At 41.1% G+C, this 16594-nt stretch overlaps 3 protein-coding genes across 4 annotated transcripts in view; 1 reads left to right on the top strand and 2 right to left on the bottom strand.

Moving 5' to 3' along the window:
* tmem141 (transmembrane protein 141) overlaps window positions 1-2817 on the bottom strand; it is a 2916-nt gene extending 99 nt beyond the window's left edge. The window contains exons 1-4 of the mRNA XM_068335526.1: window positions 1346-2817; window positions 1130-1196; window positions 439-522; window positions 235-345 (exon numbers count right to left, since the gene is read on the bottom strand). Of these exons, the coding sequence (XP_068191627.1) occupies window positions 235-345; window positions 439-522; window positions 1130-1196; window positions 1346-1399 (316 nt within the window). The 5' untranslated portion in view covers window positions 1400-2817. The remainder of the gene's footprint in view (window positions 1-234; window positions 346-438; window positions 523-1129; window positions 1197-1345) is intronic.
* Window positions 2818-2967: 150 nt separating this feature from the next.
* Window positions 2968-8020, bottom strand: zmynd19 (zinc finger, MYND-type containing 19). The gene is made up of 6 exons (XM_068335525.1): window positions 7791-8020; window positions 6140-6199; window positions 5929-6035; window positions 5560-5700; window positions 5139-5319; window positions 2968-5014 (listed from the first exon to the last, which is right to left on the bottom strand). The coding sequence occupies exons 1-6, from the start codon at window positions 7839-7841 to the stop codon at window positions 4871-4873; spliced, it is 684 nt and encodes a 227-aa protein (XP_068191626.1). The 5' UTR covers window positions 7842-8020; the 3' UTR covers window positions 2968-4870.
* A 4616-nt stretch (window positions 8021-12636) lies between these two features.
* Window positions 12637-16460, top strand: bspry (B-box and SPRY domain containing). 2 transcript variants are annotated; one of them, XM_068335517.1, is made up of 6 exons: window positions 12637-13121; window positions 13607-13705; window positions 14816-15046; window positions 15149-15174; window positions 15263-15387; window positions 15665-16460. In XM_068335517.1, exons 1-6 carry the CDS (start codon window positions 12753-12755, stop codon window positions 16099-16101), a joined length of 1287 nt encoding a protein of 428 aa, XP_068191618.1. In that variant the 5' UTR covers window positions 12637-12752; the 3' UTR covers window positions 16102-16460. The 2 variants fall into 2 exon arrangements, with proteins under 2 accessions (XP_068191618.1, XP_068191617.1); XM_068335516.1 differs by having other exon boundaries at window positions 12642-13121; window positions 15566-16401.
* Window positions 16461-16594: the final 134 nt, after the last annotated feature.

The following is a 16594-nucleotide window of genomic DNA, read 5'->3' on the forward strand; positions in this document are numbered from 1 at the left end:
CAGGTGAACATGCAGTATTTTAGTAAAACTGTGTTCATCTGTTACGTTCATTATGTCTGTAGATCAAAAGAGGGTGAGATATGTGTCAACAATGAAAATTAGAATCAGAACCAGAATTAGAATACTTTATTGATCCCTGAGGGGGATTTTGATTTGCTTTTTTGTACAGTTGCAGTACTGAGTAAAAGGAAAAAAGTAATAATAGAAGTGTGTGTCTTCAGACACTGCTCTCACCCTGTGGTGGCAATCTGTCGGGGACTTTTCCTGTTTCTAACAACAACCAAAGGTCTGAGCATTTCTGTGTTTCCCAGCGAGTAACTGCATAACTTCCAAATGACGAGCCCACTGAGAGACAAGAGAGGTTAGAAAACCAGAGGCTAATCAGATTCATTTCTAACATCCTGCATTACTGTAGAAAGCATTTTTTTCATTGCCCACCAACTGAAATGAGAATGTTCCACTGGAGCGGATAGGGAAGCTTCCTCTGGAGAACCTTCTGAAAACCAAATAAAACGACAGCACCTGTGAAATCAGTAAAGCACACATCTCTATGACAAATCCAGCAGAAATTATGATGTTAAATATTCAACATTTCTGTGGCTAATACAATTTCTATATCCATCACAAGTGTACATTACCACAAGATCACAAGTCGTTTACAGCATTTTCATCTGAATAACCTTGTGGGGGGGGGGGGGTTCAAGTGGGGAATCTCCTTGCTAGCAATCCTAATATTCTGATTATAAATTTTTTGTTTCGCTTCAAAAAGAGCCAGCAAGTGTCAAGACATTGTTGATTGTGGGAGTGATTATTCAAATAAGTTTAAGGCTGTTCAGTTTTTCTAATTAAAATTAATGTGTATGTGTATTTTCAACTATCAAAATATAATAAATCTCTAATATTACACCACCCTTCATCGTGAATAAAAGAAAAATAATTGCTGCATCCATGACAGAAACATTTTGAAAATGCAGCTCTCTCCAGTGGTGCATGGATTATATTACTGTTTAATCTGTGAATTAGTTACGCAGATTATCAGTATCTAATAATTAAGTAGTGATTATATAATTAAATAAATGACAATAAATTGCATGTTAGTGGAAATTACTAGAAACAATATATTACCCACCAAGTGCAAAGGTCCCAGTCCCCTTCATGAAGGCGTGGGACTGGCAGGCGGCGTATCTCCCTAAACCCTAAAGGTGAGAAGGCGACAGCTCTTAATAAACCATTCAAAATATTCTATTTTAACATTACATACGTTCACATGCGTTTAGCAGTTGATTCATTCGACTGTCAATGCCCTCTGGAGAAAGAAAAAAAAGGAAGAAATAGAAAAACAAACCGGATGTTTCGCTGCTACCTCATCGTCTACTCTTCTAATCCCCAGATTGACCATTATTTATTTATTTATAGTGAAGTAAGAGGTTAAAACCTTGAAAGTTTTAGCTCATACTAGTGTATACATATCATTACCCTAGTGTTACAGGAAAACTTCCGCTCTGCGAAGGAAGCTCTTATAAATTAAGAGGAGCAGCTGTCCGTTTAAACACTGACATCTAACGGGGAGGAGGTGGTACTGCAGCTTCTTGTCAAAGGAGGGCAGCAGACGGGAAGTCAGTGGAGCCATTCCTCCAAACACACCCTACCATACAGTTTGATGGCAATCCATCAAGAAGTTTGTTAAAAACTTTGTTGAAAAAAGCCTCATCTTGCAATGTTAAAAAAATTAGACAACCAGGTCATATCCAGATCCACTCAAAGTCATAACCCCTCATAATATGACTCATGGACCTTGATAATCTAACTTTAAGATTTCAACTCACATACCTTGCCAATGGTAATTGTAAAACACAATAGTGATATTCACACTTAAACACAGTTAAAGAGTGAATTTATCACCCTTTAAGTATATTAATCTGAAAAGTTTCATTCCTAAAGAAAGTCATCGTACTACCCTCACTTTGTATCTGTTTAATGCTTGCCTGTTGACCTCTGTAAACTTTGACACAATGGCCACACCGAAGCAAAAAGTTGCATCAAAAGCTTGGGGATGAGTTAAAATGAAGGGGCAGATGGAGAGAATCCAAATACTTCTGAGACACAAGAGGCTAAAGTTACCAGACCTCCAGCGGGGTAGTGGGACATCTGTTACTTGTTACACAGGTCAAAAAAGAATAGACCAGAGATGCAAATGAGAAAGCCACAAGTTAAAAAGAGGCACGATTTGGTTTGCATTAATGCATGCACACACACGAGAGTCCAAGCATGAAGGTCAAACCCTCTTCATGACGACCATTTCCACTGTAACAGAGGACTTGCCATTGATAAATTCTCTGAAATCATAGAAACACCAGTCCACAAAGTGGATAGCAAAATTAGTTTTAACCACAGCAATATCAGAATTCACGTGTCTAGGCAAAAAAAAATGCATTTCACCATCAAATCAAAGGTTTTAATCAGACTGAACCTGGTGGCAGATTAAGTATCAAGGTTCCCACAGCAGATGACCTCCCCTGTTGCATACTTCACTACAAACCTCATCTATGCAAAGAATTTATTCTATCCATTAATGGATGGAATACTCGTGGGGGATATAATTTTGTGCTACAATCAAGTATTTTGTTTGCTATTTGTCTTCTGATACTCCTTTAAAAACGGGGAAAAGAGGAACTCATGAACTTCAGATACTTTGTATTTTATTTCATGAATTTTAAAAACTAAAAAAAACAAAAACAACTCCAGCTAACTCCCACAAATGAAGTTCATTTTATTTATTTTATCATTTTACACTGGAAAAGCAACCGTCAAGTTATTCCCCAACCGGACTCCTTTTCACTCAATGTAGCTCTTTATTTCTAAGTGATTAATGTTTATATTCTTACAAAACAAAAAGAATTCAGATACAATCTGTACACTCCAAATCACACCCCTCCCACCAACCCATCCATGACAAATACACCAATATGGGAGCCAAATTTTAGTGCAGTGTTGAGAACCTGTTTACACACAAGATAGAAAATAAATCCAGGAGTCGCATGTATGTCTGTAAATCACATGCCAAGTGTCCGGACTCCTCATCTAAAACACAAGAGGACACAACAAGCAGGTGTGCATTGTAGGTAATACTTGGAAGGCAGACGTCTGAGGATTAAGTCGACACAGAACAATTTCACTAGGACTGCTGTGTCTAAAAAAAATAAAACATTTCTCTATAATAAAATTACCTAAATATGTGTAAAGTGGCAAATTCAAGTTTCTACACTCCCGGATGTCTCTCACATTAAGATTTAAGTAATAATGGGGTGTTTTTTCCCCAGGATGGATGACTCATTTGTTGTGGATGCCCCCTCCCCTCACCCACCCCCCAGCATTCAAAAAAATGTGACGTAAAAGGTCCCATTTTGTCCATTTTTTCTCACACTTGCCTTTAAATGTCACCCAGACATAAAAAGGAAAAAAACATTTCACAATCAAATGTTTAAAATAAATATACTCCATTGACAATTTCTTCAGAAAAGAAAATCCTCAGGTCAACCTTCCTCTCCCCCGAATACATATACACATTAACTCTTTAGATGCAAAAATACAGGTGTCTGTTAAAAACTAAAGACCAGTACTCTGCATGAGTGGATGGTTCAACACCAGGTGAAAGAGCATAAAATACAGGTCAGAAACATCGGTAGCTTTTCTTTTGTTGACTTTTAATAATCAAAAATATGACTGGTAGAAGGAGAATTTTGAGATGTTGTTTCAGTTGTATCATGAAAAAAAAAACTGTCAAAGTACCAATAACGCCCAGATTTTTACTGGAAATATTAATGGCTGCTTTAAAATCTTAATAAATCCAGCTACTATAGGAAAATAAGACTTCGTACCTTGTCTTTTCGAGTCAGATCAGTTTACTAAAGAATTCACAGATCGAGAGAAAAAAAAAAAGCCTTTATTTGGCAGCCAGTTTATTGAGAAATAGTAAAAATATCTACCCCACAAACTGATGTTTAAACGTCAAACTTAATGGCCCCTTTAAGACGATAAGACATACATTAACCCTGCCTGTTATCCATGTTGACCCTAAATGTCCTTCAGCACACGTTGGCAGCACAAACACACACACACACACACACACACACACACACACACACACACACACACACACACACACACACACACACACACACACACACACACAGTCTGTCCTGGTAGTGTGATTCAATCAGCAAAACCTGATTATGTCTCGGTTGGCTGTGTGGGGCAGTACTACAGACGGGGAGGTGGCCGAGGTGTTGATGACCATGAAGACAGCAATCATGTGCACCATAGGTAAAAATAAAAAAAATACAATACAGTGAAAAGGTCCATATCAAATTGAACCAGCTGAATGATGGGTACTGCAGGCCCCGGGTCAGACACCACCTCAGCAGTCGGCTGACAGGAGGATCACAAGTGGATGATGATGACTGTCCTTAATGTGGTCCAAAGAAGCTCTTCCAGTTCATCAACAAGACAACTTTTCCCCCCACATACATACAAAACTATAGCAGCAGGTAGAGCTTGAGGGTCTCACTCCTCGAGAAAAATAAAGAAAATAACAAAAACAACAATAATAATAATAATAATACCTTTCTGTCATCCACATGAAAAGCGAGCTATGGAGATTCACCAGTTCTGGGAAGTGGCAGATGTCTTGGCTTTACCCCCCCTCCTCCAAATCCATCAAACAATCAAGCAACAAAGACTGTCCTCTATCGTTAGTCTCTTGTCAGCGATTTCCCCCTTATTTTTCACACCATCTCCACTTCCTTCTGATAAGTCTAACCTCCCTCCCCCTCCTCCCCTTCTTCTCCCAGGCGAGGATGAGGAGGGCAGATCATCGCTCGGGCTCCGACTCCAGGGCAAGGACCCGCTTGCGCTCGCGACACTGCTTCTTGTGGGCGGGCCAGTCTCTCTGCTGGCATTGGGAACCGCAGTAACGCGCCACCTGACATCGACCACAGATGTTGAACTCCCGGAGCTGTGAAACAAACAAAGCACACCACCGCTTTAAACTTCGGGTAACAGTTTAAGGACAGCGACTGTAGAGAACAAATCTGCTGATTGCAATGAGAAAAAATGAGTTCTAGGGGTTATACACGTACCCTCCTCTCGATGAGTGAACATGGAGGATAATGACACTCATAGTAGGTGCAGGAGCACTCCTCTTCCTCCACCAGCTCCCCGTTAGCGTTGTAGTAGCGAGTACGGCTCAGTTCTAGATACTGCTCCTCCACAGGATCAGCCGGGACCTGTTGAATGGCCAGCCAGTACAGAGACTGCTCTCTGGATAGTGTAGAAGAATATTAAGGGAATATTAGGTCCATCGACAAATATTCAACTATACTCTCCAAGAAATGTTTCAAATAGGACTTTAAGCAGTAAAACAACATTAATTTAACTTTCTATCTCTCCCACAACATTATAACCCTCACTCTGTCCTTTTGCATTTCATCTGTCTTTTACCTGTTACTCTGCTATAAAACAACAGAATCATAATTCAGCCCCGTTACATTTTGTTCATACCTCTGTTTGCTGGAAACGTCCTCCGGCTTCGGGCTCCAGCCTACAGGTACCAGTCGCAGGTTGTCTAGTCGGTTGTCTACTGTCACAGAGTTGATATGGATGACTTGAAAACTAGGAGCAATGCCTCCTCTGTGCTTCTCCCTTTGTGAACATACAAACCCAGATCATGAGTCAGTTGGAAAATAAAATTTGCAAGATACAGAAGCGGAAAAAGCAACGCATCCTGTACATCTCCCTGACACATTTCTCCGGCCCCTTTCAGAAACTTTGGTTTGATGACAATCAATATTATGAAGGGTCTTATCTGTGGAGGCCCTAAGAGAAATGAGATGTTTATTCAACACTGGATGTAGTCAATAAGTCACTTACCAGAGTAGCTCATGCAAAGGCCTTCCAGCCCAGCGGCCTTTACCGATATCAAAAGCATAGGCAAAAATCTTTGCTCCATTGCCATCCGCATCTACCTCCATACGTGCCTGGACATGGATAACATGACAGTTTAATGGTGGCATCAGAAATAAAAGGGAACAGCAACGATACTTGTCATGATCAGTATTTACAGTTGGGACTTGCATTTTACCTCAAACGCATAGTTTTCCACAAGCGGGATGTCCTGCTCATCGATCAGCGTATATTTTGTCTGGAATCAGAGACAGAATGCTTTAATGTCAGCAACCTCATTAAGTCTTATGAGAAGCAGCTACTGTATCATAATCTCCTTTAGTCAAGACTGAAATCAACATTTTGGGAGCAATTATGAAGAAATCCAGAGGGAATCTATGAAAGCAGAGCCCTGCAAGTACCAAAACAATGTGCATTTAAAACCTGCACGCACTCACGAAACACTGTGAGAGGAAACATTTCCACACTAATCACTATATCCAGCATCAAATAGATACAATAACCAGACAATGGTGATAGCATCCAAATATGAGCAGAAGATGCTTGTTCACTCTATATAGTGATCGCTACCCAGAACTTTGATGTTAGTAATGTGGGAATAAGCAGTCACGTTGCCACTAAAATAATGTCCAAAGTTAACAATGGGAAAATTGTAACTAATTTGTACGGCCTTGGAATGCCAAATAAAGCTTCTCCTGAAAAAATGAAACGTTTATGGACCCTGCAAAGTTCCCAAATGATAAAACCAGTGTTTAGTTTTGATTTCCCCACTGCACATTTTGATTTGACAGACGTGAAAAACATGTTCTTTGTAGGCATAAACGTTCAGAACTTTGACATTAGGTGTCCCTTCTGGTAACAATGTAAAAAAAATCCCTGAGCTCAATCAGCATCAGTTCACAAATGCAGGCATGATTAGATACCATCAGTCACCCCACGCACAACACTGAGCAAAGCATCGTGGGTAAAAACAATACATCTAAACAAGAGAAGCTCAAAACGTGACCACCTCTGTTTCCATACTATTGTTCAGATAATCAGAGGAGTGACTTGGTGAGAATGTCGTTTTGATGACTGATTGAAGCCCAGGGACGCATGCCATTTAGCGTGAGGTCAGCTGATTCATCACAGCCCAACAAAACGAGACATTTGCATAGAATGAGTGTCTTGAGAGACGAGTCACCAGGGAGCATTCCTGGAACCAGCGTTCAAGCTCACATCGCATCTATTTGAAGACTCTTACGTAACCCAAGCCAAAAACAACAACATTTTTTTGTACTGGTCTGTCTTTTTGGTACTTTGTTATGTTGCACAAAAAATCCAGTTGATGGAGCATGACAATGGCTTCCTCATTAGCAGACACTTAACCGTGTAATCCAGATCATGTAGCTAGCCTGGCACTGCTATCCGTGGCGACGACCCTTAAAAACACACCGCTGAGAAGAAGAAAAAAGTTTCCTCAATATCAACATGACCTGAAACCGGTAGCAACTCAACAGAGCCCATGTGTGTACCTGTTAGGCTCCGGTCTGTACGTTAGCTGCTAGCTAACGAAAGCGTCTATATGCTAGTTAGCGTTAGCTTCATCGCTAGACTGTGCTGGCAGTTTACCGAAGAACAGACTGGCTCGACACGGCCGGCGTCACTAATCCCTCCTAATACAGCCAGAATCGATCAAACTCAACTATTCCCGCATTGGCTAAACAATGATAAGGGTTAATGAGTTTGATTAGCACAATTTAATCACCACCAAGCCGATTTTCCATCGTATTTAGAGCCCAAACGGGCCTTTCTCCGGCCGCACATGGTAGCCGTAAGATCCAACTCACCTTTCCGGCCACACGGCCGAGCCTCACGATCCCGAGCTTGAAATCCGACATCAGGAAGACAGGCGTTGGTGACAGACAGCGGCGCAAAATCCAACCTCACCGGTATTCGGGTGTACAACTCGCCGGGGCAACCCCTCAGCCCCGCTGCGATGCCAATTTGGCTGCGGGTACTGGCCCTGGCTGACAGTCAATTCGGCAGCACCACAGCTTCGGTGAGACACCGTCGCTGGCGCAGGACAGCCGAGGGAGGGGATGGGGGCGGAGCGACACGAGCACGAAACAGACCGTCCAATCACATTGCACGTCAAGTCTTTTTTAGTTCCGGGCGCCTGGTCACGTTGCCCAATGGAAAATGACACTTCTAAGGCCGCCTGCGTTACATTTTACGTCATCACATTCTCGTGACCACTTCCAGCCATTTTCGCGCGAAATACTTCATGGTCGTCTGGGATAATTTTACTGAAATAATCTAAAATAAATTTTCACATTGAAAAGGGCCTACATTTCAAAACCTTTTCAGCATTAAATTGAGCATCCTTTTATACAATTTTTTTGATAAATTCAAGCAGCAATGGTAAACTCATGCTTCATGACACTGGGATAGAAACAGCAAAAAATTATCTGATCCTAATAAAATCAAGAGAGAAAGGATTAAACTAGTCAAAACAGATCAGTTAAATAGATTTTTTTGATGTGTTGATACTTTCACTTTTCATCACTTACAATAGTTGACAAATTCAACTTATGTGTATATTTATTCCACAGAATCACAAAATAAACAAAACATTAATTCTAAGTCACGTTACTATGACATGCTGGCATTTATATGATAAATGGCCAATGGTTGGAATTTAAATAATTTTTCTAAAGAATTACGAACCAGATAAATTGCAGATTTAATTGTTTCATGGTTTTGATTTTATTGGGGGATTTTTTTTGTTTTATTACTGCAGGAGTAATGTGTGCCTTGTCTTACTTGAGTAAAAGATCCTTTAGATAAGCCCAGTCTTTCCGAAATTAACCACTTCAGTCTCGGACTCGCTAAAAAAAACCCACTTTATAAATCATACATCAAAAATGTAATCTGACGGGTAGAGCTTTCTGTTATCAGGCCCCTAGTCTCTGGATCAACCTCCCATTTCAAGTCTGTAGGGAAGACTCCCTCTCGGCATTTAAGAGTAGGTCTAAAAGTATCCTTTTTGATAAAGCTGGCAGTTAGAGCCAACACAGGCTGGCCCATATAGTTACGCTGCTATAGATTATCCTTGAGGACTTCTCATGGCATGCTGAGTCCCTCTACTCCTGTATCTCTTTCTCTGTCTACTTGTATTCTCTCAGTTCTTGCCATGATGTTTGTGTCAAGTCACCCTGGGGAGAGGCCTCTCTTGAGATCTTCTGACTTAATCTTTCAGCTTCCTTGTGTTGTGGGTGTGACGGTTCCGCTAGTGACATGCTATCCAGCGAAAATGTGAACATGTGCTTGGGTCACAACTAGACAAACAAGAGGCTAGTAATCTGACCTGGTTTAACATTTGGTTCCAGGATATCATCTATAAAGATCATCGAGGGCATGCTCCCAATATCAGTTCAACCACCATGGACTTTGATCATCTGTCAAGATTATTACATCCTGCTTCTAAGCGGTAATGTATTGCAATTTTTAGTGTTTGTGTTCGTTCATCCATTTGTATGTCCACCAAATATCTTTGCAACCGTTGCAGATAGAAAGATGAAACAAAAAGCACATTAGTCAGGGCGGCAAAGGGGATGAAAATGAGATGATGACATTGACTTTGAGAAAATTAGGTCATGGTCAAATTTAAACTTTTGTATACTAAGGAACTGGATAAGATAGAAAGACAAGGGAGAAGGCCAGTGTGAGTAAGACCATAGATCAAAGCTAGTGCTTTGATCAATGACAGTAAGTCAGAGCACTAGCTTTGATCTTTTGACCTAGGAAAGGAGGCCAGGGTAAAATTTTGGATTCAGGGATGTCGCGGGATGTTGCAGTCTGTGACTGCCTTGGTTCTAGTTGTGTTCTGTATTTTAACATCTATTGCACATTTACCTATCCTAGAAAGAGAGATCTTTCATTTGTGGGTCGCTCAGAGGTTTCTTCTTTTTTTCCTAGTATAACTTTTTATGGAGTTTTTCCTCCCCTACAGGGTCTAAGGTAGGGGTGTAACTCTGAACTGAGATTGTAAAGTCCTCAGAGGCAAATTGTTTCTTGTGAATTTGGGATATACAAATACATTTTCATTTGATTTGATTAATAATGATATGGTATATTTAAAGATGAATGTCCTTAAAGGGAATATTGTCACTAGCACAGACTCAAAACATATTCCTCCAGGTTGCCTGTTCCTTCACTTTAGTCCAATAAACTAACATCAACCAATCTTTAAGTATAAGAAGTAATTATTGGAATATAGTAAATCATAGATGAATGTTATATGATGTTTATATCCCCCAGGATTGAAACAGATTCTGTTTATACTAATAATCCATTTATTACCTCATAAACATTTTGGTGAAAAATAGCAAGAAAATACTAATTAAAGTTTCATCATGGTTTGCATAAAAAATGAAGACATTACCTCTCATGATCCACTGATATGATAAGCAAGAAGAAATTCCCACTTCTAACTTTAATCTGTTGCTATAAATTCAGTATGGAGTGGAGTACTGAGTGTGAAGTGGGTGTGCGTGTGTGTGTACATACATACATAAAACTGTGAAAAAAAATAATTAAATCTTTAAAGTAGGTCAAAAGAAGAGCCAGGGTTATTATTCTAAATAGTGATGAGGAAAAGAGACGAAAGTGCACCAAGTCACCAATCAGATAATGGTGGATCATGACATGTTTTTTAACAATGAGGGTAACAACTCGCAAGAACCCACTTTTTGTTTTTGTGTCAGTGAACTATAACCTTGGATAGAGTGCGCCGAAAAAATAGAGCCATGTTTATTTTCCTCATTCCTGTAATGGATGACAGTCCACCTGGAAATGTACACACGAAGATCTGCCAGACACTGCTCTACACACCCACAATGCAAAGCACCTCAAGAGTAATGGCGAAACACAGAAGCAGCATCAGTATCACCTTTAACCTACAGAACAAATGGACCTTCAATCACCTGAAAAACTTTGTCAGCTGTCGTCAGACCTTTCTTCTAACATAACAGCTATTTGAGCACAATGAAGTTGTGATAGGTTGTTTCCGCTTTATTACGCGCTTGTTGTACTTGGGAGGGAGCAACAGCGCCAAAAAAGGCGTCTGTATAACAGTATTGCCATGGCGTTGCAGAATGGGTGCGACACTGTAGTAACATTTTCAGGTGTGACCTATCCAGGGGGATTAAACAATGCCGTGGCAACAGAAAGTCTGTTATTTGAAAAACAGGCACAGGAGACGACGTGTAAATTGGAAAGGTTGTGAACTGCATCAACTTTTATGCCTGGTATTGCCTTGTACGTCACTCCTAAGTGGCGCTGCGACATTGTGAGCTGGTGCAACACACCAATGGGGTCACAGAAATGGCAATTTATTTTGCACTGTTGTGTGACTGTCAGAAAGTAGCTATGGTTACAGTTATGGGATACTTTTTTGGAAAATAAAGTAAAACTCAACCTGAGCCAACCAACAAAATTTAACTTCTATTGAGGGGAAGTTCAGCAGAGCTGTTGATATGGAAATACAAAAAATAATCATCCTACTAATTTTAAATGACTAATCTTTACCATTATGTTTGGTATGAAAGTACATGTAAAAGGATACATAGTTTACAAGATATGTAACACGCATACGTGTATATGTATAGGTAAATACTGTATATATATATTATATATATTATATATATACACACACACACTGAATGTATGTATGTATGTATGTATGTATGTATGTATGTATGTATGTATGTATGTATGTATGTATGTATGTATGTATGTATGTATGTATGTCTATATATGAAGTTACTCCCAGTATTTACAGATCTCTTCATATCATTCTATAGGATACAGTAATGTACAGAGGATATATATTATATAGATTAAAGGATAAGCCATGCAGCTACATTAGACCTACCCTACATGTAAAGGACAGATTATCAGTCGCTATTTGGGAGGGCTTTTCCAGACATTGGGTTTTACTGGATTGCAAAACAGAGCTGTGTCTGAGGTGTGGTTGCACCTCTGATCCATGGTTACACTCAGGTGATTCATATGATGAAAACATATAAGTATCCCACCCATCCACCCCGTAAAATTTAATTACACTCCCCCCCAAAAAATGTTCTGTGTTTAGTAAACTTACGGTAAATATGATTTCAAATCATGCCATGAGAAACCAGAAGCTAGAGAAGATGTCTCTACATGGACGGAATCCCAGTCCTGACAATACTCCAGTAAGAACTGTTTGGTAGAATCTCCCTCCAAATATCCAACACCAAAAGTGTAGAGATCCTGCATCTGATCAGTTATTCCATCAACATGTCACCATGATCGCATCACTTAACCTGGATCTGCCTCATTCCACCATATGTAATATCCTTGTTAATTCCATTACCCTAGAAACATACTCCTAACATAAAGAATCAACAATTTCTAAATTATCAACAAAATATTTTTTTTTCTTGGCAAAATGTGAACTATAAAAGTAGAAAAAGTGATCCAGAACCTACTTTAAACTTTTTAGTTTGAAGTTTGGCAAACGAAAAAAATAAATAAAATATGATATGATAAAAAATATGACCATGATAGTTCACTTGTAGTCTTGACGCCCTGTTCAAACACTGTAAACAGAAAGAGCTGACTCTTCTTTTCCTGTCAAGTATGACCTCTGGTGACCTCTGTCGGCCGAATCACTTCCGTGTTCCGCTCACCTGTTCCACCTGTATTACTGCGTTGTACCAAGAGTAGCGACACCCGCTCGGCCGGTGCACCTGTCGCCTTCTCGCGTCATGACGGAGGAGTTCATTCCGTGCGATCTGATATCCTCTCCCCCCATATCCAAACCGGGGGGGACCGTAAACTCTGGGGGGTCCAGAGATCAGGATCTTGATCAGCCGATTTTTTCGGTGTTCAGCGGCGGCGTGAAGCAGCGGCAGGTGGGGGAGGACACCGCGGCAATGACGTCACCGACTGAGACCACCACCGACGCCGAGTCTGGGATCTTCTCCGTCGGTGGTGAACTCTGTGCCGAGCATGAGTCCGAGCTGGACTGGTTCTGCGGGACCGACCAGAAAAGCATCTGCTCCCAGTGCTTCACGGCGGGTTCCTGCCGCGGACACTCCGTGACCCCACTGGCCGCCAGGGTAGCCGCGGTCAGGGTGAGTGTGCGTGGATCCGTCCGTGGAAGCCGAGACACTTCCACAAACAGCTGTTTTTATTTAAATGTAGAAGAAGCTGGAGAGTTTTGGTGGTGATCATACACCTTGAGATCTGGGTCGCCGGGTAAATGTTACTAACTGAGTACACCCACAGGATCGGAACGCTTTTCACTTTGTGTGATTGGAGACTGCTGTGTCTTAAAACATAATTGATCGGACATACGTGGGAAAAAATCATCCGTCAGCTTTAAAAACAAAATGATTTAGAACATAATTGGAATGGGTTATTTCCTTTTTCAACCAGTCTCTTTGCTGAGGCGATGGAAGATGTCTGCTTCATAATTCTTCCTTTGGGTGTGCTTCAGTTTTGGATGAGGTTTTTCTACCCGATGCACTGATTGGTATTTGACAAGACAGGATTTTCTTGTTGTGTTTCCACCTCTGTGTGTGTGTGTGTGTGTGTGTGTGTGTGTGTGTGTGTTTAGAACCAACTGGTGGATGTGTGTGAAAAAATACAGCTGCAGGCACTGAGGATCGAGAAGTTTATAGACCAGACGTTGACAGTCAAAGAACAAAAGCTTCAGGTGAGGAAAACCAAAACACTGATGTGCACCCCCCCCCCCCACACTCCTCCACACACTAGTGATCACAGGAGCACAACCTCCACACAAGAGCCAACAGTGTTCACAATGCTTTGAGGACAAGTGTTTGGGGGTTTAGGTGACTAACTGGGTCCTGGGTGTGAATATTTTTAACCGAGGGCTGTGTGAAAGAATGTTTTCCGTTCATTAACTAATCAATCTATCAACTGAACAGAACAAACTTCTTGCCTGTTTCCTCATAGCTAGACGCCGTGAGAATTTATCTATGCCTAAAGAGGCATGCTCAGTTTTACTTCTTTGGTCACACTAGCTTTTCCAAGTCCACAAATATTAAGTTTAAAATTAGTTCACAGACTGAGAGACCCAGAAAAACCTGTATGTTTGAGAAGTCTGAACAAGGGAATGGTTTGCATTTTTGACAATTTGATCCTCACATTATGATTCTTTAAAATGGTAAAAACATACTTTAGAATTTGTGCCGAATCAGCACAGTTCTCTTCATAATTTATTATAGATTACAGTATTATTCTGAACACAGTAAAATAAAGTTGCTGTAATTGACGTCAACGCCACTAGATGTCGGGCTAGAGCATCAGGTCCCATCTGGAAAGAACACCAGGACCCAGATCCGCCTTATAAATTAATCAGCTCTTTAGTCACCCCTACGCAAATTTATATTCAAAATCCGCTCATACTTTTTTGAGTCATCCTGCTAACACCAGCCTACACAGGAAAAATATCTTCTTGGGGGAGTTAATGTAAAATGAGTCATTTGAGAATGATGTCCGGATATTAAACCATGACACAATTTTATCCTCTTAGAACATGTTTGTGAACGGTAACAGTAGATGTTAAAGTTAAAGTGAAAGTATGGTAATGGAGATAGAAATGGACTTCTTGTATCTGTAAAAGTCAAATTAAATCTAGATTAAAAAAACACAGGTTTTAAGTCTTTCACAGGTTTTAAGTTACATACAATTTAAAATTAATTGTAGTGATAGTAAGGCTCTATTGCTTATACTACAGTTGGATTTCATTTAAAACCATGCATCATCAAACCTATATTATCTGTTTTCTCTTTTCTCGGTGCAGACGGCGGCGAACAGGGCGAGGGACCAGGTGCTGGCTCAGGTCAATGCTGCGAGGGAAGCCCTGGAGGAGGAGGAGCAGCGTCTCCTGGAGGAAGTGCAGCGGGAGGAAGAGCGAGTGGAACAGTGTCTCCTCACCCAGAGGGCCCACTGGAACCAAGCGCTGGCCAGCCTGTCGCAAACACGTTCAAGCTTGGTGCACACGCTGACGCACATGCCAGACACACAGCTGGTGGTGAGAGGCCTTTCTGTTGTGTGTGTGTGTGTGTGGGGGGGGGGTGTAGTAGTATCCAGATCCTTATAAAATCCTAAACGGTCTCCTTGCCTGGTCTTTCAGATGACTGTCCAGGACATAGCTGAAAGGTAATCTTCCATCACATGACTTGCTTGTGAGGATCTTTTATTTATTTATTTATTTTAAATATTTCGTGTTTCTGCTCACACGTGTCAGGGTGGAGGAGGCAGAGGGAGTCGGGGAGCCCTGTGATACGGAACAGCTCAACCTCAACCCAGCATGCAGTGAGAGCAAACTTCTCAGAGGTCTGTGGGCCACCGCAGTGCTGCTGGGGCCAAACGGTTAGTAGACGCTTATCCAATCTGCTTGATTTATTGATAAATATGCAAATACTTTTACTTCTTTAGACAGGATTTTGATCATTTTCACACCCAGAGCCTTCAGATTAAATTTTGTCCAGATGAATTTTTTTCCTTGCTGGTTTATGACATTTAAGCCATCTCTTTCTTTATCACACAGCTTATGGATCATCTCATTTAAAGTTTGATGAACGTACAGTGAGCCCACTTCTTTCCCTGTCTGACGACTTCTGCACTTTGACCTTCCTTCACAAAAAAGCTCGCCAGTCCGTGGCCTACGACCCCGCACGATTCGACTGTTGGCCCAACGCTCTGGGATTGCTGTCTATGTCTTCTGGCACTCACAGCTGGGCGGTGGACGTCGGCCAGAGTGCTGCCTTTAAGGTTGGGGTCTGCTACGCCTCCCTGGAGCGCAAAGGCTCCGGGAACGAGGCCCGCCTGGGATTTAACAGTCAGTCCTGGGTGCTGTCCCATTACGACGGGGTTTACTCCTTCTGTCACGAAGGGAGGAACGTGCCCCTGCAGATTGTGAAGAGACCCCAGAAGATCGGACTGCTACTGGATTGGCCAAGTCAGACACTGATGTTTTATGAGCTGGACTCCAGTACCATTCTGTACTCCATCACCCATCGCTTTGATGCGCCGCTGCTTCCGGCGTGTGCAGTGACTGATCGCAGCATCACCATATTGCACTGACAGGCCACGCCCTCCGCCACACAAATAAAGGACCATAAGCATGTTGGAAAAACGCCAGGAAGAGATGACTTTTCTGTTGTAAATATGATCGGCAGCAGTTAGTCTGTGCAGTTATGTTCAGACTCCTCTGCTATTTATTCTATTTGCTTTTGTATCAGTAGGTTTTGATTTTTATTTTCACTGTTTGATTCAAATTCTTTATGTCGATCATAACAGAATTTTTTGACTGATTTTTTAAAAAATTGAATGGTTTTTTTTTAGATAAATATGACATTGTTATCACCAGTCACTGGTTGATCCAGAACTGTTTCTAATATAGTTTTGGATCGTTATATGTTCAGTAAAGAAATTAAATCAGCTTGATAAAACCCCGAATTAATTGTTTTTTGTTACAGCCTACGTAGAAAAGACATACAGTATCTGAGAAATAACAACCACCAGAGGGCAGCAAAGTCAATGGTGACTGGTCAGACTGGGACGTCTTTCAATGATC

The sequence above is a fragment of the Antennarius striatus genome, chromosome 15 (assembly GCF_040054535.1).
Source record: "Antennarius striatus isolate MH-2024 chromosome 15, ASM4005453v1, whole genome shotgun sequence".
Classification (NCBI taxonomy): Eukaryota; Metazoa; Chordata; class Actinopteri; order Lophiiformes; family Antennariidae; genus Antennarius; species Antennarius striatus.